This window comes from Hypanus sabinus, chromosome 13, assembly GCF_030144855.1.
Source record: "Hypanus sabinus isolate sHypSab1 chromosome 13, sHypSab1.hap1, whole genome shotgun sequence".
Classification (NCBI taxonomy): Eukaryota; Metazoa; Chordata; class Chondrichthyes; order Myliobatiformes; family Dasyatidae; genus Hypanus; species Hypanus sabinus.
In genome coordinates, this window is record NC_082718.1 from 17,906,258 (window position 1) to 17,929,214 (window position 22,957).

General features: G+C 40.0%; 1 protein-coding gene across 4 annotated transcripts in view; it reads left to right on the forward strand.

Annotated features, from left to right (window-relative positions):
- Positions 1-206: 206 nt before the first annotated feature.
- LOC132403678 (tyrosine-protein phosphatase non-receptor type 12-like) overlaps positions 207-22,957 on the forward strand; it is a 108,421-nt gene continuing 85,670 nt past the window's right edge. For 3 of the 4 annotated variants that reach the window (XM_059987226.1, XM_059987223.1, XM_059987224.1), the window contains exon 1: positions 207-535. In XM_059987226.1, coding sequence (XP_059843209.1) covers positions 437-535 — 99 coding nt within the window. In that variant the 5' untranslated portion in view covers positions 207-436. The remainder of the gene's footprint in view (positions 536-22,957) is intronic. The other variant, XM_059987225.1, reaches the window with a different exon arrangement.

The following is a 22,957-nucleotide window of genomic DNA, read 5'->3' on the forward strand; positions in this document are numbered from 1 at the left end:
ATCGAATTACCCACTCCTCCTGAAACAGGAGCTCAGTGTCTTCGGGGATCTCTGGAGTTGGGGGGGGGGGAGTTTCGACCCGCAGAGAAGAGTGTCAGCCGGTTTGTCCAATCGAGAGGCAGGATTGGCGTGATGTACGGCGACTGGAAGGGGCCGCCGAGCGCCCGGTGGACCAATGGGGCGCGGGAGAAGGGGCGGGCGCTGCGGATGTGTGTTGTGGGTGGGGGGAAGCGGAGAGGGCGGAAAAGAGCGAAGTGGCGACGGACGGAGCCCGAGGTTCGGGGGGAGCCGTGCGGAGAATTACCGGTGACTGGGGTCCGATGCAGCAAGGATAAGACATCCCGAGAGAGAGAAAAATACAACTGCTGCGAAAGATGCGAAAGTGACGAGCGTTTGACCCCGTTTGTTGGTTTCAGTTTTCCAATGTGTTGGGAAGATGGAGCAAAGCGAGATACTGAGGAAATTCATTGATCGAGTGCTGGCTATGAAAGTCCGCGACCAGAACGGGGATGATAACTTTGCCAACGACTTCATGGTGAGTTGCTGTGCGTCTAGTTGGTTATAATATTCACTTATTTATTTTTCTAAATGTGATGAACTTTCTTTGCTTCACGCGAACGCGGGTTTTTTTTTGTGTGTGAGTGAAGTCGGCTCGCCTGACTGTGTCTCCTCCATCCCCCCACCTCCACCCCACCTCCCCCCCACCTCCCCTCTGTTCGTTCTCAGCCGCGACCCACCGGGACCAATTCTGCCAGCTCCAGGCTGTGCGGCCTAAGCCGCCCCCTCATGGCTCCTCATTCACTTTCAGAAAAAATAAAGCCTGCGTTTGTCTCGGTTTCAGTGAGCGAAATGCTTGTGTGTGTGTGTTTTTTTTTAAATCGGGGCACAATAATAATTCAGAACCGCGTAAAGCTATAGGGTTCATCTTGGGTGTAAGCTCCAGGTTTGCATAGCAAAAAAAAATGCAATGAATTTGTCAGCTGTGAGTCAGAATTATGGAGAGCTTGCGGATGTTGCGCAAGACACGGGCGTTGTGTTCACTCGAGGTATGCTATGAGTGGTCTCGTGTTGTTCATTTTAAATATTTACTAATTGTATTTCAGAGCTTTTCTCGTATTCGATATGACATTAGACAGGGGAAGTAAACTATTGTTTAATTCTGTTAATGCTCAGTACTTGTATCAAGGTTAACACTTGTATTGTGTTATTATTTGGCTATGCAAGCTGTGTGAAGTGTAGTTTGTGGAGATTGTCTATTGTATAAAAGCAAGAATGGGCTAATCTGTGATAATCCCTTTGGTCGAAGATCTTTCCAGTATTCTGTGAAAAAAAAACTCATGAATTTCATCCAATTGTGAAATATTATAGTGTGGTTGGTGCTTGGGAACCTGCGGTCTACTGGGGTTGGGAACATACAAGGAGGAAGGAAGAATATTTAATAGAAACTTGTTATCAATATTGAAATTGAAGTCGGGCTTCTGAAGATTCCAATGGCTTTACCATATCATCTAAACGACTGTTGCCCTGTGGCACTGATGCCAATTATCATGAAGTGCTTTGAACGGCTGATAATAGCACCTATCAAAAACTCTATTCCAGCCACATTGGACACTCACTAATATGCTTACTGATAGAACAGGTTCTATATCATGTACCTGGCCCTGGCATGTAAAAAACAAGGACACCTATGCTGTTTCTGGATTTCAGTTTAGCATTTAACACCTTTGTCCCACAGATGTTTGTGAACAAACTCGTCCTCTGTCTTAGTATATCACTGTGCAACTGGATATTGGACTTCCTAACCAACAGACCTCAGTCAGGGTGCACAGCCACTCCTCCCTCCCCATCATCCTCAATACGGGTGCCCCCCAGGGCTGTATGCTGAACCCATTGCTCTTCACTCTGCTCACACAGGACCCAAGTCATCACATTGTCAAGTTCGCTGATGACTCGGCAATGGCAGGGCTCATCGCCAACAATGATGAGACGGCTTACAGAGAGGAGATGGAGGAGCTTAAGGTCTGATGCCAGGAAAATGACCTCTTAATGTCAACAAGACAAAGGAGTCATCGACTTCAGGAGAACTTGGGCCACTCAACCCCCTACCCTCCCCCCCCCCCCCCCACACCTTTACATCAGTGGCAGAACAGTGGAAACTGCATGCAGTTTTAAACTCCTGGGTGTGCCCTTCACGCAAACCTCTCATGGTCCCAGAACGCATCCTACGCAGTTAAGAAAGCTCACTGATTCCTTAGCTTTCTGAGGAGGTTGAAGAGAGCTGGACTTTGCGCATGTGTACTTGCGTCATTCTACAGATGCGCGGTGGTGAGCATCCTGACAAGCTGCATCATAGCTTGGTGCAGTAGACTGCTCTGCATTGGATGGGAAGGCTCTATGATGAGTAGACAAAACGGCCCAATGTATCACTGGCACCCGCCTACCCACCATCAATAATGTATATACAGAAAAGGGCCAGTAATATGAAAGATCCCACCCATCCGTCTCATGGACGAACACACACAAAATGTACAGTTGACGTTTCGGGCTAATACCCTTTGGTCCTGCTGAAGGGTTTCGGCATAAAATGTTGACTGTACTTTTTTCCATAGATGCTGCCTGGCCTGCTGAGTTCCTCCAGCATTTTGTAAGAGTTGCTCAGATTTCCAGCATCTGTAGATTTTTCTCTTGTTTGTGATTTGAATACTACTCTCGGACTGTTTGCTCCACTCCCATCAGGGAGGAGACTACATAGCATCTACACCAGGACCACCAGAGTCAAAAACAGTTATTTACCCCAAGCAGTAAGGCTGATCAACACCTCCACCCACTAACTCCACCTCTGTTTTATTATTTTCTTCAGTTACCTTATATACAGCCTAGTGTCACTTTACGGACATAGAGTGAATCTATGTATATAAACTATCTTATGTATTTATATTTATGGCGTCTCTTTAAATATTATTGTGACTTTATCTTTAGTGTTTTCTTTTGTGCTGTATCAGGTATGGAGTAACAGTTTTGTTCTCCTTTACACACATGTACAGGAAATGATGTTATACGATTTTGATTTTGCAGTGTGCACTTTTATGAATGACACAGAAAATGCTGGAGGAGGTCAGGCAGCACTTACGGAAAGGAACTGTTCTGATGAAGGCTCTCGGCCTGAAATGTCAACTGTTTATTCATTTCCGTAGACGCTTCCTGACCCGTTGAGCTTCTCCAGCATTTTCTGTGTGTTGTTCTAGATTTCTAGTATCTGCAGAGTCTCCTGTGTTTATACTTTTTTGAATAGTGTTATTTTCCATAACATATAGAGTCTTTGAAAATATAAGCACTGAAGCTAGCTTTGTAGATGTATACAAAAACGTTATCCAAGGGGAGTGACGGGCAAGAAAGTTTTATTGGGGCTAAAGCAAGTTTGCACCTTTGGGAAGTTTTCACCTTCCTACTTGGGAAAAATCAATTTACTTTAGAGGAAAACAGCCTAGATTTGCCAGATTGACTTTTAGTCTGAGGGACATCTGAATGGCCAATAATCATTGGGTTTAAGAATATTGGTAAAGATAAAATTTAAGGGTATAAGGGGAGAGTTTTGGGGCTTACGACCAAAATAGCTGAGCTCATGGCTATCATTGGAGGGATGGAGAGTTGAAAAGGACCAAGAGGCAGAGTTTAAAATAGGAAGTGTCTGTGGATTGTAGGAGTGGAAATAGTCTGATATAAGAAGGTTCTTATGCCAAGTAGTTTCTGGAATGGGAACTCCATTTAGGTCTGCACTATACTGATATAAAAGTAATGTTGTCAGTGAAGCCTATTGTATTACTCAGGTTTTTACCAAATCTACACCTTAAACCCATGGTTCTTGATTAACTTGGTGTTTTTAAAAAAAAAATCTGTTAATTTCATTTTTTGAAAAGACACTGGCCATTCACATCTTTGTGACAGAGTATTTAAAGATTCACAGGTAAGTAAAACAAAATCTTCATCTTATTTGTAAGGCTTGTCCTACTGTGTGCTTATGCTGGATTCTCAACATTAATCCTTCTTGCTGCCTAATTTTAATCAATAAGTTGCTTTCTAATTCTAAACCCAAGTGATAATTGGCCAACCGTCAATTTGGTAAATCTAGGCTACATTCCTCAAAGCAAGTTGATTTTTTTTCTCTGGGTATAGAGATGAAAATTTCCCAAAGTACTCCTGACATGCTGTTGTTTAAGTTTTACTAGTGACCTTAAGACTTTGTTGCTCTTCATTCCCCTTGGATGAAGGTTAATGTACAGTTTGCTTTGCCAGTTGGAATTTGTGGTAGAGATTGGCAATAATGATCTTCCCAGTATTTAATTTCTTCAGTTTTTCCTTTTTCTCCTCAAATTGATGTAATACTTAATAGAATAATTAAGTTTTTATTTCCCATATCAATTGAGCCCTGATTTCCTTATTTGTTGCCTTACTGCTTCAGTTGAACTATGGAAGTTCTTTGAGAAGACATGACCTATTAACTTGAGGTAGATCAGTCAATGTTTAAAGCAATGGGAGCGTTGTGAAGTTATCAGTAATGTTTGAGGGGAGTTCTTTTGTTGGAAGGTGAGAGAGACCCTGCTTCAGCTACCAACGGTATTAGCCATTTCCAGGTCAGAAACAAGGCTATCTCCATCTCCAGAGACAAACTAGCCATGAACTTTTTTAACCAAAGGTAACACCCAAAGTTACCTTGACTATATGTCCTCTTGCTCTGCCCTGTTGAGTGGAGGTAAACTGTATCTTCTCTCTTTTTCTGCATGTCTGTTGTCATCTGCTCTCCATTGGGACAGAACAAAGATAAGAGTTCCTCCAGCACTCATTATCCAGGCAACACCTACAACATGCTGGAGGAACTCGGCAGACCACCATCTGTGGAAAAGAGGAAAGAGTTTTGGGCTGAGACCCTTCATCATGACTGGAAAAAAAGATGAGAGATGTTTTTAATGCATTATCCTTTGCAGTTTCTGCTAGTTCTGACTTAATCCTACCATCAGCCCTATCTTCCCCTTATCTCCCCTTTTTGACTTCATAGGGACCACTCACTTTATGACTCTCTGGTCTGCTCTTGTGTTTTAGTATAGAGATGCAATGGGGACTAGGCCCTTCAAGCAGAACCAACCCCTGACCACCCTGATTTAATCCTAACTTGATCACAGGACAATTTACAATGAGCAATTAACCTACTTGCTACACCTTTGGACTGTGGGAGAAAACCCATGTATTCCATGGGGAAAACCCATGTATTCCATGTGGAGCACGTACAGAGATCCTTTACAGAGGTTGCTGGGATTGAAACTCTGAATATTGCGCTAGTTACTACACTACCCTAGTGCCCTCCCATCCACACCCACCAGTCTTGGTCCCGTGGCTCCTTCCCACGCAGCCAGAGATGATGCAACAACTCTTCGCACGTCTTTCTGTTCTGCCAGCCAGCGACACACACAATGCAAAGCATCCCACCTGGATGCATTGCAGTTTGGAATGCCTACTGCTCTGCTTGTGACTGTTCTGCAGAGCTGTCTCAGCAGATCAGAGGTACTAGCCTCCTCTCCATTGACTCAGTTTATACTTATCACTGCTTCAGTAAAGCAGTCAGCATAATCAAAGACCCCCCCCACCATCCTTGACATTCTCTCTTCTCCATTCCCCTGGTGGGCAGAAGATGCCAAAGCCTGAAAGTACATACCATCAGGTTCAAGGACAGCTTCTATCTGACTATTGAGTGGTTCCCTGGACAATAAGGTGGACTCCTGACCTCGCAATCTACCTCTTTATGGTCTTGCATCTTATCGTTTATCTGCACTGCATTTCTACTGTAGTTGTTTAAGTTTAATTGTCATTCAACCGTACATAAATACAGCCAAACAAAGCAGTGGAGCCAAGGTGCAAAACACTGTATTGACAGTCATACACAGCACAGGGCACAGAGCACATATCAGATAGCAAGCACATATATCAGTAGATTACAGTCCAAGATCCTGAGTCTATGAATGTTGCTGCATTTGACCACCATGCGGCTTGTCTTCCGTTGAAGGAACATTTGCGCGTGGGTGGGGCAGCACCAACTTCAGCTTGGTCTGCCCACTCTGCCCCTAGCACTCTGGTGGAGTGCGTTGACTCCAGCGCCTCTCTCCTGAGCTGCCTGTAAACAGGCCACGCTGTGGCTTAAGGCCTAGTCCTCACTATGACTGAGGCAATGCAGGTCCCTAACTGACCGCCCCGCCATCCACCAATAAATCAGTGAATCAAAATTGCAGCATAACATTAACAATGTCCAACAGGGTCTTGTGATCACAAGAAAAACGACTGAGATGACTACTCATGTTAAAACTGCACACCGCCTTCGTGCGCTGACTCCTTAGAGGCCTCTCTGACGCAGGCAGGAGCTCGACTGGCATCAAGTCCAGCTCCTTTGTTTTTCCGCCAATGAGCAACTCACTGATGGGATAGACATGTAGTACTTTAAGTTCTTAATGTCCAACAGGGTCTTGCAATCGTAATAAAAAATACATAACTCCTTTGGTTGGACTGTGTTGATGCACTGTGTAATGAATTAATCTACATGCACAGTACGCAAGAAAAGCTTTTCACTGTACCTCAGTACATGACAGTATTCCAATCCCAACCATTCTAGCAGCGATTCTCTTCCACTTTTTCTTAGCTACTTTACTTCGTTTGTTGTTCATTTTGGTTTCTCCAATATAGAGAAAGCCACATGGAGATTGAATCATTGCTTTGTGGAGCACCTGCTTCAGTTCAGTGGTTTTCTCTGCTTCCTGTTGCATACCACTGTAATTCGCAATCCCACTCCCATCATGGTCAACGATCTCGTACACTGCCATAGTGGAGCCCAACACTAACTCGAGGAATGTAATCTTATCTTCCATCTGGATCCTTTTCAGCTCTCTGGAGCTAGACATTTCAACCTGGCAGAGAAAGATAGCAGCTGCCTATTTAAGCTTCTCATAAACCTCTGAGGTCTCCCCGCACTCACTGCTGCTTTCGAGGTAGTAAAAGAAAACACAAACAATATCCTTATAGTACATGCTCTGTAATCTAGCAAACATTCTGGTAAATCTCTTCGATGTCTTTCCAGAGCCTTCACATCCTTGCTATAATGAGGCAGCAGAAGAGCACCTGATGTTGGAAAATTCAGTGTTCAGAGGGTTACAAAAAGCTTAGTACCTCACGCTTTAGGTGATCCTGTCAATCTTCAGGCTATGCCATTCAGGAACTTGTGCTAGTATTATTCTGTGACTATACATGCTGGATCATAATTCTATATTTACTGTATTTTGCACCTTGGCCCCAGAGGAACGACATTTTGTTTAGCTTTGTACATGTCCATGGCTGAATGACAATACATTTGAACATGAAGATCCGACATCATTGTTCTAATTAGTGTTGGGCTTCTCTCTGGCAGTGTAGGAGACTGTTGATCACAATGGGAGAAAGATTGAGAATTACAGTGGTGTGGCACAGAATCACCACTGAACTGAGGTAGGTTCTCCACAGAGTAATCACTTAGTTTGTATATGGTTACTCCCAATATAGAGGAAGCCACATTGTGAACACCAAATGAAGTAGGCCAGAATTGAATGCGGTGTTCCAGACTAATTAGAATTTTATAAATCGGCAACAGAATTTCTTGACTCTTGAACTGAGTGCCACAACTAATAAAGGTAAGAAGAATGCCCTATTTTATTTGCTACCCTCTCAGTCTGTGCAGCCTCTCTCAAGGAATCTTGGACTTAGACCCCCCCCCCGCCAGATCCCTCTGTGCATCAATTACTGTTTTGGGTCTTGCCTGTATTGCCTCCATCTGCCATTTCTCTGCCTCTAGTTGTTGACTAATTTCTGAAGGCAGCATTTCTCTTAAAGGTTCAGAAATGATGCCTGTTGGATATATGTTCTGTTAATCTGCCTTACCCCTGCCTTGGCAAACCTTGAAGGACATCCTCTTGAATTTCCCACCTTGCCCATCGTTGCAGCTTTGCAGTGGATTAGTAGCGAAACTGTATGCTTTATAGTTAATCTTGCAAAATAAGTAATAATTAAAGATCGGATGCTGAAAATTAATGGTTTGTATTTATGAAGGATAAGTATTTTAAAAAAGATTGCAATTACAAACCAGGGAAGCACAAGAAGACCTTGGTGTTTTAAAAAAATAGTCCTTAAAGAAGTTTAACTTGTCATTCTTTGTTCATAAATTTACTAAATGTATTAGAAGACGGAATGTTATCTGAAGGAGCGTGGATTTAAGGTTGTCTAAAGGCAGGCTCCTTTTTACATTTAAAGTTATTGAAGTCATCGTTTTAACTTGAAAATGGGGAAAATGCTGGGCATGATAATTGGGGCAAAAAATAGACACTTGGGTTGCTTTTGAATTAAAGGAAAGTCAAAGCATAAATAAATAATTTGTTTGCTTTTTGATGAGATCATTGCATTTAATATCTATTTGGCCTCAAAGAAGGCATTTAATAAAGTGATATTTTTGTGAGCAAAATTGAAAGCTTAGAACAAAATGTACAATGTCAGTATGGGCTTAAAAAGAAATTAGTATATTTTCCTAGTAGTCCTGCTGAAGGGTTTGGGCCAAAGTGTCAACTGTACTCTCTTCCATAGATGCTGCCTGGCCTACTGAGTTCCTCCAGCATTTTGTGTGTGTTGCTCGGATTTCCAGCATCTGCAGATTTTCTCTTGTTCATATACTTTCCTTCACCTAAGTAGTCTTTGGTCCTAGTCTTGGGATCATAAAAATGCAGGATGCACAAATTTTGCAGATGGTATAAAACATGGAGGAATCAACAAGATGAAGGGAGTGATGGATTTCAAGAGCCGATATTGAATAAATTGGTTTAAATGTGGGAACATTTTGGGGAATAGTGTTCATAGATTTTAAAGTTTCTAAAGAAAGATGCATGGCAGACTAGAATAAAACACTTAATTTGAAAGGGATGTAGATAGTTTGTTTGAAAATTGTGGATTGAAGCCAAGGTGAACTGGATTGTTAGGTAAAACTATTCAAACAGTGTATAGTTCCTAATGTAGGAGCAGTTCTGGTATAGTCTAAATATGCTTTCAGTGAGATAAAGGTAGGCTAAGCAAATGAATGAAATTGAGAACAGGATGGAATAGAATACAAGTGTGTGTGACATTGAGAATCAGCTTGGATTCTGAAAGAACAGAAACAACCATGGTTATTTAGACTACTCATTCTTTCACCACCACTCATTGAGATTATGGTTGATCTTTCATCATTGTGCCACTTCTTTGCACTATCATGGAAATCTTAAAATAATCTATATGTTCGCTCTATTCTCATTATTTTCTCACCAGTACCAAATACACATTACAACCCAGATCACCCACTTTCCAGCTATTTAAACATTGTGATGATTCAGCATATGGCTCATCAGATGATATTGGTTATTCTCCTTTCCAATCAGTGTAGACTCAATACCTGTACTTCCATCAAACTTAATATGTTCTTCTGTTTGGTCTGCCTGGTATCTGTAGATAGGGCAGCAATGAAGGTCCTTCATCTTGGGCAGTTGCTCAAGGCTTTGTTCTTGTCAGTAGCTTCCTCTCTGTTTTCACTACTGTCAGTCATGCAAGTCCCAAGTGGAGACTCAGGAATACAGTCACACTCAGATGTAGAAGGATTCATCGTTGGTATTTCTGTACCAATTTTGTTTTACTAGTCAGGATTGTTAGCCCTGAACTGAACCCTCAAAAATCTTTGCAATCTACTTTTGTGTTCTTCATTCTCATTCTTGTATTCTATATTTCATCAATATTTGCATCAATATTTCTGTCCTTTTCTGATTTCAAATTTCCAGTTTTTGGATTTGTTGCTTTTTTTGCAAAAATAAGATGCTACCTTTGAGTGTGTATTAGATGCTATACTGAGTAAAAATTAAAGTTTTGGAGGTACTGACTGTAGTTTACCCCATTTCCCAAGCTAGATCTTCATTCATTGGACTAGAAATTTGCTGATCAAGAAATTTCTCAATTACAATTCAGTCTTCAAATTTTAATCTTGATACTATTTGCTATTCTAGATTATATTATATATTCTAGATTAGATTATATTAGTAGTTGAAGTCCTCCTTTATCACCATTCTATCATTCTAGAACTTCTGTCATTTCCTTGTTAAATTTATTCCTTTTGTTTATAAACTGCTAACAATTATGTTAGGCAGAGAATTAGAGTTGTCTGTTAATAAAAGTAAACAGTAATCACTAGAAATCTTGACCTTTGTAGCTGTTGGGGAAAAAATATTTCCATTTGGCTATGGCCATGTTCATGGAATGCATTCAATAATTTTCAGAATGCAAAAGGCAGATAGAGGCCAGATTATTTAGTTATTTGCAATGATACATGGTTAATAAATAACTTCATGATAACCACTTTGAGGATGGGCAGTCATGAAAGAATTTTTAAGTTTTAGCTGAATTCCTTGCGAATAAACTTTGCTTCTTCAAATTTAAGAGACATGAGTAAATGGTCAAAGTAAATTTGGCAATTAGGTTTTAAAAAAATGCCAGTTGGGTGGGGGAAAACAGTAGTTATTAAATAATGAGTGCATTCCCTTAAGGATGTTTTCAAATGCACTGAGATGATAGTGCAACCTTTGTTAATGAACTTCAATATCCGTAGATGAAGAGGCTTTAAAAGAAACAAACCAAAGTAAGGAAGACTTTGAAATTGTGAACAAAAAATGTGCATTAAATTGAAGTGAGGGGAAAGTGGGTTGGGGGTATCCACCAGAAGGCATTCCTGTGATTATAGCACCTTCTTAACATTATAAAACACAAGGAAGTAAGTTAAGTGATAAGAAAAATCTAAGCAATTTGTGATTGAAATCTAACTAATACAAAATAAGGGGAGAGAGACTTGAGAGATCTGAAAGGTAACTTCTTTACACAAAGGGTAGTTAGTACGGTGGATTCCAGTTGATCGGAACACCTGAAGACCATTTCATTTTGGCCCAATTGAGCACCTGACCCAATTAGCCAAAGTTCCACAGAAATGGAGGCATTAAAAAGACAAACTACCTTCTGAGTAGCAAATTATGTATTCAAATGAAATGCAGAACAAATTAGAACACTATCAATACTATGGTATAATAAAATTGTGGATTAGTTTCTTTGTTATCAACAGACAAGTTTGTCTAGTGTTACTGCCATGTTGTTTTGATTGACTGCAAATTAACAAATTCACCACCCTTTGGCTAAAGAAATTCCTCCTCATTTCTTTTCTAAATGGACATACCTCTGGTTCTAAACTCGCCCAGTACAGGAAACTGCTACACTTCCACTCTATCTAGTATTTGATAGGTTTCAGTGAGATTCTTGAAAGATCATTACTAATGCCTCCATAATCTCTTCAGCTACTTCTTTGAGAAGGCTGGAGTGTGGTCCGTTTGGTCTTGGAGATTTGTCTACCTTCAGGTCTTTCAGCTTCCCAAGGAATAGCAACTGCACTCGCTTCTGCCCCATGACACTTTTGAATTTCTGGTACCCTGCTAGTACCTTCCACAGTGAAGACAGACGCAAAATACTTAGTCACTTTGTTGTGTGAATGAAGTCACCAGAAAAAGTAATGGTAGATACAAAGCAGCTTCTTTATTTAATGAAACTAAGTACAGGAATTTTGGAATCGTTTCCTTAAGGTGACTTTTTTGCCTGACTTTTCTTTTCCTGAGCTGATCTATTGGTGAAACACTAATTTCTGCCTTTATCTTTTCAATTTGGTTATTCCAAAACATTGTTGATCAGCCTCCATTGTTCTGTTCCCTGTTACTTTAATATAACCCAAAACTTACTGTACAGGAACTGCATCAAGTCCTCCTTCACACATTATTCCTTTTCTGGTAGCCGGTAACAGTGCTTCAAATTTAAAATTCTTGCTCTTGCTCTCTCTTTCCCTTTCCACCCCTACCCCTGTCAGTTGGCTTATAGTCACAGCTAATTCCTTTGTTTGCTCTTCTCTCTCTTGTTAGAGGACACATGAAAAGTTATCTTACTCTTCATCTGCAGAGCATTTTCTCTGCCATTCAAAGCTCCTGGATGAGAGAATGGTTTGGGACTGACATCAGCCTCCGTTGTGAAGGTGAAGTAAATTCCAGTCTTTGGTTTTGGAGACATTTAGTTGAGTGGACTTGCATTGGTTGTACCAGATATGGAGGATCTGTATTGATGGTCTTTATGCTTTTTGATTGAAGGTGACTGGGCTGTGATCTGCTCCGAAGGCTTTTTGAATGGTGTTTTGCCAGCTGTAGGACATTTTAACAGTATAAAGGTTTAAACTCCTAAAATTTGAAGTGTGTGTGTGTGTATATGTATGTATATAAAAAAATTAACTAAAGTAGATGAAAGTTTTGAATAATTAACAACACAAAACTGAAGTAAACTAATTACAAGAAAACTGGCCTTCCGATTGATTTCTAAACCACATAACAATCAGTGGAGTCTCAGGTGCTGCCAAGGTCTGATCAGGCACAGAAAATGAATGGAGAATTCTTGGTGTAATGCAAGGGAATTCCAGCAAGCTTGAGATCCTTCCATTCTAAAGTATGTGAATAGAACAAAATGAGTGATGTGGCACCATTCCATGCTTGCAAGTGATGAATGGAAGTCCGGAACTTGCAGCTATTCAACTTGCCGAGCAACCGTGTCAATGAAGTTCAGAGAGACTTTGCTCTAGAAGCTGTAACTTGTAAAGCTTTCATAATGTGATAGAAACTGGAATTAATCTGTTTTTAATTCTCTGGGAAATGGGTGGAATTATTTTATTTGTTAAGGGTATATGGAAGTCACCAGAGTTTGTTTTTCCTGCTTGTTCTGGAACTAGCTTAGTGGGGGGAATATGTACTTTTCTGGATGTTGCACACATTAACCACTATGCTACAATACTCAATTGACTTTAATGTCGGAGATTTCCAGAATTCTTTTGTTTTTTTTAAGATTTCCTCATTCTCTGACAGGACCAGACAGATGAAGCAAGGACGTTTTTTCTTTGTGTGGCTGGGATTTCTGGAACCATGGATATGGGACAAGCTATGGGGCCAGGTTGAGAAACTTCACTGAGTGATGTATCTGTGGGAATCTTCGTGAGAGATGGTCAAGTCTTTGAATGTAATTAATAAGGTAGATGGATTTCTAGAAAAAAGGCATTGAGGGGTGTGGGATGATGGCTGTTGTATTGAGATTGGGGTTAGTCACTTTTGAGATTGGGGGCGGTAGCACAGTGGTTAGTGCAATGCTTCACAAAACCACCGATTGGGGTTCAATTCCTGCTTCTCTCTGCAAGGAGTTTGCTGGTTCTTCTCGTGACCATGCGGGTTTCCTCTGGGTGCTCAGATTCTAAAGGTGTACGGGTTAGGGTAAGTTAGTTGTGGGCATGCTATGTTGGCGGCAGGAGCATGGCAACACTTGTGGACCATCCCCAGCATATGCTTAGACTGTGGACATTGACACAAGCATTACATTTCACTCTGTTTAATTGTACATGTGACAAAGCTGATCTTTAAATCTCCTTATTGACTGGCAAAGCCAGCTCAAAGTGCTGGATAACTTATCCCTTTTTATTACTGTTTATAAACTAAATTTTATTTGTCAGTTTTAAAAATAACTATTTGTTTGCTGTATTTCTAGAATATGTAGAATATCCCTCAAAGCTAATGAATAAGCTCCTAGACCTTGGCCTCAATACCTCCTTGGGCAATTAGATCCTCGATTTCCTCACTTGCAGACCCTAGTCTCTATGGATTGGCAACAACTCTTCCATAATCTCCATCAGTACAGGTGCACCACAAGGCTATGTGCTTTGCGCCATGCTCTACTTGCTTTACTCTATGTCTGTGTGGCTAAGCACAGTTCCAATGCCATGTTCATGTTTGCTGACAGCCCCACTTTGCCGAATGAAAGGTGGTGATGAATCAGCGTATAGGAGGGATATTGAAAATCTGGCTGAATTGTGCCATAACCAAACCTCTTCCTCAATGTTAGCAAAACCAAGGAACTGATTATAGACTTCAGGAGAGCGAAATCAGAGGTCCATGAGCCAGTCCTCGTGTGAGGATCAGATGTGGAGATGGTAAACAACTTTAAATTCCTCAGTGTTATTATTTTGGAGGACTTCTCCTGGGTCCAGCATGTGTGCAGTTATGAAGGTAGCATGGCAATCCCTCTACCTAAGAGTTTGTGAAGATTTGGCATGACATCTAAAACTTTGCCAAATTTCTATAGATGTGCAGTGGAAGTTATATTGACAAGCTACATCACGGTCTGGTATGGCCCTTCAACGGAAAATCCTGCAAAATGTAGTGGATACAGCCTAGTCCATCATGGGTAAAGCCCTTCCACCATTGAACATATCTACATGAAGCACTGTTGCAGGAAAGCAGTATCCATCATCAAGGACCTCACCACCCAGAACATGCTTCTCACTGGTGCCATCAGAAAGAAGGTACAGGAGCTTCGGGACCCACTCCACCAAGTTCAGAAACAGTTATTACCCCTCATCCATCAGGCTCTTGAACCAAAGAGATAATTTCACTTTCCTCATCATTGAAATGTTCCCACAACCTATTGACTCTCTTACAAGGTCTCTTAACCTTATGTTCTGGAGATTTATTGCTTATTTATAATAATTTCTTTTTGTATATGCACACTGGTTGAATGCCCAAGTTGGATTGGTCTGTTATTGATTCTGTTATGGTTGTTATTCTCATGATTTATTGAGTATACCTGCAAAAAGTCAATGTCAGGGTTATATTTGGTGATGTGTATGTACTGTAATTTGATAATAAATTTACTTCAAACTTTGAAATCATAATTGTCTCTTGTAGCTCCAAGCTACTGAAGTTCATCACAAAAAAAGTAGTAATCATAGTATCGAACTTTGGGGAAGCAATTAGATTTCCAATTTTTTCATAAAAGAAAATGCTAGGAATACTGCAGATTGGACAGCATCTCAAAGAGTCATAGTGCATTAAAGATCAGATACATTCCTTTTGGCCCATCTAGTCCATGCTGACCTGCTTTTCTGCCCAGTCCCATCCGACTGTTCCTGGACAATAGCCCTGCACACCTCCCTCACCCATGTACCTATCCAAAGAGATATGTTGTAAGAGGGAAAAAAAAACAAGTAGTTTTGTAGGAGAAGTTAGAAAGAGGAATCGTTCAGGTAAAAGAAACATCTGTGAGGTGAGACCAGTGGTGTTAAGATGGTCAGTAAGTGAATGGTGGTAGTGAAGAGTTTAAGGGCAGATGTCAGCTATGAAGACTGAATGCAAATGCCTCATAAAGCTTTGTGTTTGGTTTTTCAAGTGTAGAGAATTGTGAACATCAATTACTAAAGTATATGCCAGTTTGAAAGCAGTGCCACTGAGTTGCTGTCAGGATTGGTTGTCTTGTTCTTGTATGGTGGGAAGGGTAAAAGTGAAAGGATAGATGCTGCATCTCCTGCAGTTGCAGGGAAGATGTCAGATGTGATCAGCTGATGGGGACAGAACAGCAGACCATGGAGTTGGGAGGGAGGTGATTTCTTTTGAACTGCTGAATGGGGAAAGAAAAGTATATGTGACAGTGAAATCTTGTGGAAGCTGAAAACCAGGTAATGCTGTCCTTGCCTAGTCTAGGAGAATACAGGAGAGTGAAAATGTGGAAAATGTATGTAACCAAGGGCTCACTTAACTATGGTAGATGGGAAACCATAGTGTATGGAAATGTGCTTCCGTATTTGTATCAACTCAGGTTAATTCATCATCAGTCTGTATTTTGCATCCCTTAATAAATTTTGTTTCCATTATCTTTTTTGTTTTCCCTAATTATTTTTAACTTTTGTCAGCAACCCAAATGATCACATTTTTAAAAATCCATCTACAGCACATCATTGGTGTGTTGCCTTTTGCCCACTTTTTCTTGTTTCTTCATCAAAACAATTACAATTGTTTGAGTCGCATGGTTGTTAATAAATCTTCAATAGCTGTCTAGGAAGAAAATGTGAACACATCTAGCCTTAGTCACTGATTTCGTCAGTGATTCCAAGAGTATCATGTCATGACCTGACTCGAGAGTTGGGTATGTTTATCTCCTCTGGCATGGCTCCATTCAATTGACTGGAGCTATGCATCTGCATTTTTTTAAAAAAAATAAGCATTTTTTCAGCCTCATGAATATTAATGCAATTGATGACATTTGGAAGCAGTGGAAAAGGTCTTCTAACAATAAAGATTGTCAGAGGGGTACCAGTTTGGTTGGTGGGCAAGGCTTAGGACCTAGTTAGTGCTCTTAATAACTTGTGAAAAGACTGTGGCAGTGAGGTCTACACCACTGAGTTAAGTCATGATATAGAGGAAGTGGTATTAATGCAGAATTGTCTTAGCATGAAATCATGCAAAGAAAACATGGATGAAGGAAAGCTATAGACCCCTAACCTGTGATGTTTCAATAGGGTGGAATACACAGGGGTTAATATCTAGAGTATGTTTTAAGAGAACTGCAATTGTCTTGGAAGATTTCAATCTACATACTGATTGGACATAGCAGACTGGCAGTGGCATGTAGAGGAAGAATTTGTGAAGTATGTCAGGAATTGCTGCTTAAAACAGTATGTTATGAAACCTATGTGGGAACATACTATTCGGAAGGATTAAAAAGAGCTCTTGTAGTTAAAGATTTACTAGGAGGTACTGACCGCAGTATGGTAAATCCCAAGTGCTGTTTGAGCGTAAACACCATGGGATAAATTCCATTCCTTTCAATTTAAGTAAGAGCACTTATAGTGTTGTGAAAGCTGAGTTGTCAAAGCTCAAAGTAAAATTTATTATAAGAGTACCTACATGTCAACACGTACAACCCTGAGATTCTTTTTCTGTGGGCATGCTTAACAAATCTATAGAGCAGTAAACAGGATCAATGGACAAATTGTGCAAATGCAGATATAAATAAATAACTAGTATGAAATAATAAGAGTTCTTAAATGAGTGTAGTTATCCCCTTTTGTTTGAGAGCCTGATGGTTGAGGGGTAGTAGCTGTTCTTGAACCTGGCGGTGCGATTCTAAATTGGACTGGGAAAATAGGCTAAGAAGATAAACGGTGATAGATATTCAGATTGTTGATCCATCACACTAAGGAGGAATTGATCCCAGTTAAAGGATTCCATGGAAAAAAAGATGCAATTCTTTGCAATTCTTAATAGAAGAGTTAACAGTAATGTTGAGTTAAAGAGTAGGACATAAAATGTGGTAGGTCAAAGGACTGGGGAATTTGTGGGATGCCACAGTGAAAGACTAAAGACCTCATAAAAATGGAGAAAATTGATTTTAGAGGAAATGTGTGTTGTATCATAACAATGGATATATAAATTGAGTGAAAACTGGTAAGGTAGGAGTGGGACTTCCTGGAGAGTGAGGTTGGTTGACTAATAATGGTAAACTAAATGACAATTATTAAGTAGTGATTTTTTTTGGCACGAGTCTTCACTGAGTGGGATACTGCAAATATCCTGAAGACAACAAATGGACTAATTTCTAATGGGGGAATACAAAAATTCCATGCAAAAGGGAATAAGGTATTGGAGATTGGCTAAAGACAGATTGCTGAGACTTAATGGTCTGCATGTAAAGATTTTAAAAGGAGTGGCTGCAGAGAATGGTGGATCATTTTTTTTGGGAAATTTTTCAAAAAGGCACTAAATTCTAGGAGTGTACCATAAGATTGGGAAAATAGTAAGTATAGGCCAGTTTGACGTTTATTGGGGATATTCTGAAGTCAGTAATTATAAGAAATGACACGTCATTGAGGAGAAACATAGAAACATAGAAAATAGGTGCAGGAGTAGGCCATTCGGCCCTTTGAGCCTGCACCGCCATTCAGTATGATCATGGCTGATCATCCAACTCAGAACCCCGTACCTGCTTTCTCTCCATACCCCCTGATCCTTTTAGCCACAAGGGCCATATCTAACTTCCTCTTAAATATAGCCAATGAACCGGCCTCAGCTGTTTCCTGTGGCAGAGAATTCCACAGATTCACCACTCTCACTGAATAATCAAATCTGGCCTGCATGGTTTTACGGGAAGTAAATAATGTTGGACAAATTTGCAGAGCTTGTAGAAGGGAACTTGTAGATAACGTGTACTTGGACTTTCAAAAGGCATGATGTACCCCAGAGATCAGTTTCTAGCCTTCAGGTATTTATAATTCATAAGGACCCGAAGGAAGGTATGAAAAATATGGTTGCCAAATTTGTCAGTGACATGAAAATTGGTAATAGGTAAAGTTGTGTTGGACAACATCATGATTCTGGAGCAGATAGATTAAGCAATTGGTGAAGATGTGGCAAATGGAATTTTTGTGAGGTAATGTGTTTTGGTTAGAAGAATCTGCTGGTGGATTATTGACCAAATGTGGAGAGATTGCAAATAAGTGAAGTTGAGAGGGGTCCAAGTGCTTTCGTGGATGAATCACAAAGGTGGCATATCCAGCATATAGTAAAAATGGTGAATGGCATGTTGGTCTTCATTTTAAAGGGGTTGGAGATTAAGAATAGGGAGGTTTTGTTGGAATTTGTGAGGTGAGGCCACGCCTAGGATACTGTTCACAGATCTGGTGCTTTGGCTTAAAAAAAACAGGTGAATTCCCAGATTATCTTAGGGTTCAGTTCCTGAGAACAATCCATACATAAACTGGTTTATTTTCAACTGAATAAATAAATAGTTTCCTTCAAAGTTGTAATGTGAAATCTATAGCTTTGACAGCCACTGAGGACTGATTTGCAAAGAGAAGACTGGGAAGGTCTTAGTAGGTGACTGTGACCTTCATAGTTGACACAGGCATTGTTACGAACTGGTTAACTTTGACAAATATTCATCTAAGTGCAGTCTGCATAGAGTGATAGGGAAGGGGTCAGTGAGGGAGCAGGCAATTTAAGAGAAGTGGTTTTGATGTTACAAGACTAATTTCTGGGATGAGACAGTTATCTAAGCAAGAGAAGCAGGACAGTTTGTATTCCTTGGAGTTAGATGAATGACGGATGAACTTATTCAAACATAAAAGATCCAAAATATGGTAGACATGATTGATGTGGAGATGCTTTCAGTAATTGGGAGTCATGAACAAGAGGACCATGTTATGGCTGTTCTTTTAAATCTGAGATGTGTAGAAAGTTGTTCTTTGAGAGGATAGTGAATCTTTGGAACCCTTGAAGATTATGGACTTGCAGGTCATGAAGAATTAACATAAAAAAAAGTTGAAGCCAGCCTGGATCAGCCATGATCGTATTATATGATAGAGCAGTGACAATGGGCCTGATGACCTAGTTCTTCTATTGTGTTCTGATTGGGGACCTTTAAATGTGTTTGATGTATTCCAAGAGATTTGAACTCAGTTCCAGTTTGGTATTAAGTGTTAGTCTTGTTGCATTGATGTAGATATCTTTGTCCTTGCTATCACCTTCATTCTTAAAGCTTAATACAATTTTTTTTACCTCATAAGACATAGGAGCAGAATTAGGCCATTCAGCCTATTGAGTCTGCTCCCCCATTCCATTATGGCTGATCCTGGATCCCACTCAACCCCCATACACCTGCCTTCTAGCCACATCCTTTCCTGACCGATCAGGAAACGATTAACTTCCGCCTTAAATATTCCCATGGACTTGGCTCCATTTGCATTTCGTAGAAAATGCCAAACAAAATTGGTTAAATCCAACATAATGCTTTTAGTTGCTTTATAGTTATTTCAGTTCATAGAGCAGAAAAAGAAAATGGTGTAAAATAGGTATGCATAGCATAAGAGATGAAAATATTGCATGCTCAATTATTTACCAGCAACTCTTAAAATTGGCATGCTGCATTTCCATTGTACTTGTGCATTAACAAGGAAGTACTCAGATTTAACTTGACAGAATAATAATAATTATTCATAACCTGTTCCAGTTGTCTACAAATGCAGTTTCTCATGTACCGTATCTACTTTGCACAAATCCATACATCCCACAGTTATTCTGGGGATAAATTCACTAAAAGAAAACAGACCAGAATTTTTGTTTAGTTTTTCTGGTTTCTGCAGTTTCATCTGTGAGCCATTTCTCAATGTCTTTGCTCTGTGTAACCTTTAGTCAGTCTGCAGATGTTACAAATGTTACTTTCACATTTTTGGGAGGCAAAACTGTTCAATGTCTTTTTTGTAGTAACCTTGCACTAAACAAATTATCTTCAGGGCTTGAGAATTTTAGTGGTCTTTATTCAGTAGAATTCTCTAGCTCTGTCTTGCCACATGGGAGGCACCTAATAGGGAGGAGTCAGGTTGGCAAATTAGAGGATGGAAAAACTGCTTTGCATGTAAACAAAGTTTAAAAATGTATTCAACAACACCATAGATGCAGAAATGAGCTGGTTTTAAAAAGGGAGCAAGGCCTGTTGGGACTTGGGTTATTAGTAAGTTAGCAAAGGCCAATAAAAAGGAAGTGATTGTAAGAGGAGCGGCTGTTATTGGAGTGTGTTAGCCTTCGAGGGGTCAAGCTTTGGCTCAACAAACCGTCAGATGTGGGAATTCACATCTTCCTAATGACTATATTTATGGGAAATGCACCTAACCTCATCTCCTGACTGACGAGGTCAAGGAGCTGGTGCTGGATGGACTTGGGGCCATCTAGGAGTCTGAAAACCTCGTTACCTCGTAGATGAAATGTTGACTGAAGTGGTCGAACCCAGAGTGCCGGCTACAGATAGTAGCTGGGTGACCGCCAGTGGAAGTAGGTGAGTAAGCGGTCAGTGCAGGGTTTTCCTGTGGATATCCATGCAGCATGTTAGAATGGACTTTGGGTGGTGCAAGAAAAATTAAAGTTGGAGGAATTTGTGGACCACCAGGTTTGAATGTTGAGCAAGTGAGTTTATGTACAGGTGGTGGAGAAAGAGAATTAGTGAAGTATGTGCTATTCAAACCCCTTCAACCTTCCACTGAATGTCCTTCATTCAGTATCACCTGAGTAAAAGTTTAAATAGTTATCACATCACATTCTTCCAGAGTTTTGGATTGTGTCATTGGAAACAGACTTACGATGCGTTGAAAGTTTTTAATTGAAGAACGTCTTGAATATGCAGTGGATTCCAATTAATTGAAGACATTGGGATCAGTACATTTTGGATCAATGGATTAATTGGGCGGTAGGTCCAGTTGGCTGAAGTTTCATGGAAATAGTTAAAGGTATGGGGGAGGGGTGCGGAAGACAAACTGAGTAACAAGCTATGTATTTAAATGAAACACAGGAGAAATTAGGACACTACCGATACTATTCAGTACTATAAAACTATTACTTCATAATAGTTATTGGCAGAGGAATTTGTCCATTGCACACAGTGAATAAATCAGCACAAATGCCTAGTACAAATAATGGACTGCCTTCATTCAATGTTTGCATCCTCCAGGTCATTTCATTGTGACATTCAAGATGATTGTCAATACCTTCAAATTCTTCATAGTTTCTAACTTGATGAAGTAGTGAAATCACTTAATTTTAACTCCTGGCTGTTTTATCTCCTGATTTTCTTAATGTGGTTTCAAGTAAACAGTTATGAATTACTGTTTATTTCTTGCGAGCTATCAGTGACAAAAAAACGCTGCTTTTTGAACAGAAACATGCGCAATTGACGCTATTTAAAAACTGTTCATTATAAGCACATTGTTTGGTCTAACAGCCATCCTAATGCAATTGTGTAATGCTAGTTGAAGCTGTTTGGCAACTGTCTCCTGCCTCAATTAAGTGGCATAGTGTCCCAAATAAACAAAGGGAATTCCAGCAATTTTCTGATTAGTTTTTGTTCTTTTAAGAGTTGTCCGAAATAAGCAGCTGCCCTGATTAATGGCTGGTCCAATCAACTGGAATCCACTGCTTTTTCAATTGAACAGGAACACTTGAAGATTTTATATATTGTTGATTTAAGTGGCATTTACTCAGAATTGTGGGATCTTTCTAGACAGATTTGGAAAATATTTGTCAACCATTTGATATCTGCAGGAGGTGAAATTAAACTCTGCATTTGAATGTTCATTTTCAGAACTGGTGCAGCTTGTATCCTAAAATTAAAGTTTCGACCTTCAAAATACTGGGAGGAATGTTAAATGTTAAATCTATTTACAGGAATACCAGAAATTATGGTGAATATTTTTCTTGTATTGTGATCTATTTTAAGCAATACTGTGTTGAAATTGGTTTATTATGGTCACATGTTCTGGGGTACAGTGAGAAGTTTGTCTTGCATACTGTTCATACAGATCAAATTGCTACCATGCTTTGAGGTAGAACAAGGTAAAATAGTAAAGCCAAATGAAGTGCAACAGCTGCAGAGCAAGTGCATTGCAGGTAAACAAGGTGCAAGATCATACATAATACACTAGATTGTAGAGTCTATTTTATTGTGCTAGAAAACCATTGAGTAGTCTTATTACAGCAGAATAGAAGTGGTCTTTGAGCATGGTGGTACATGCTTTCAGGCTTTTGTATTTTCTGCCCAATGGGAGAAGGAAGGAAAGAGAATATATGGGGTCTTTGATTATATTGGCTGCTTTACCAAGGCAGAGAGAAGTACAGTCGGCCCTCCTTATCCAGGAGTTCGGCATGCGCGAATTCAACCAACCGCGAGTCGAGAAAACCCAGAAGTGCTCTTCCAGCACTTGATGTTTGAGCATGTACAGACTTTTTTTTCTTGTAATTATTCCCTAAGCAATGCACTATAACAACTATTTCACAGAGCATTTACATTGTATTAGGTATTATCAGTAATCTAGAGATTATTTAAAGTATACAGGAGGATGTGCGTAGGTTACTGTGGATTGTGATTGAAAAAAAAATCAGAAGGTATATCCGGTATTATTTAACGTCAGTCAAACGTTTGTCTTAGTATATAGTATATATTTTAC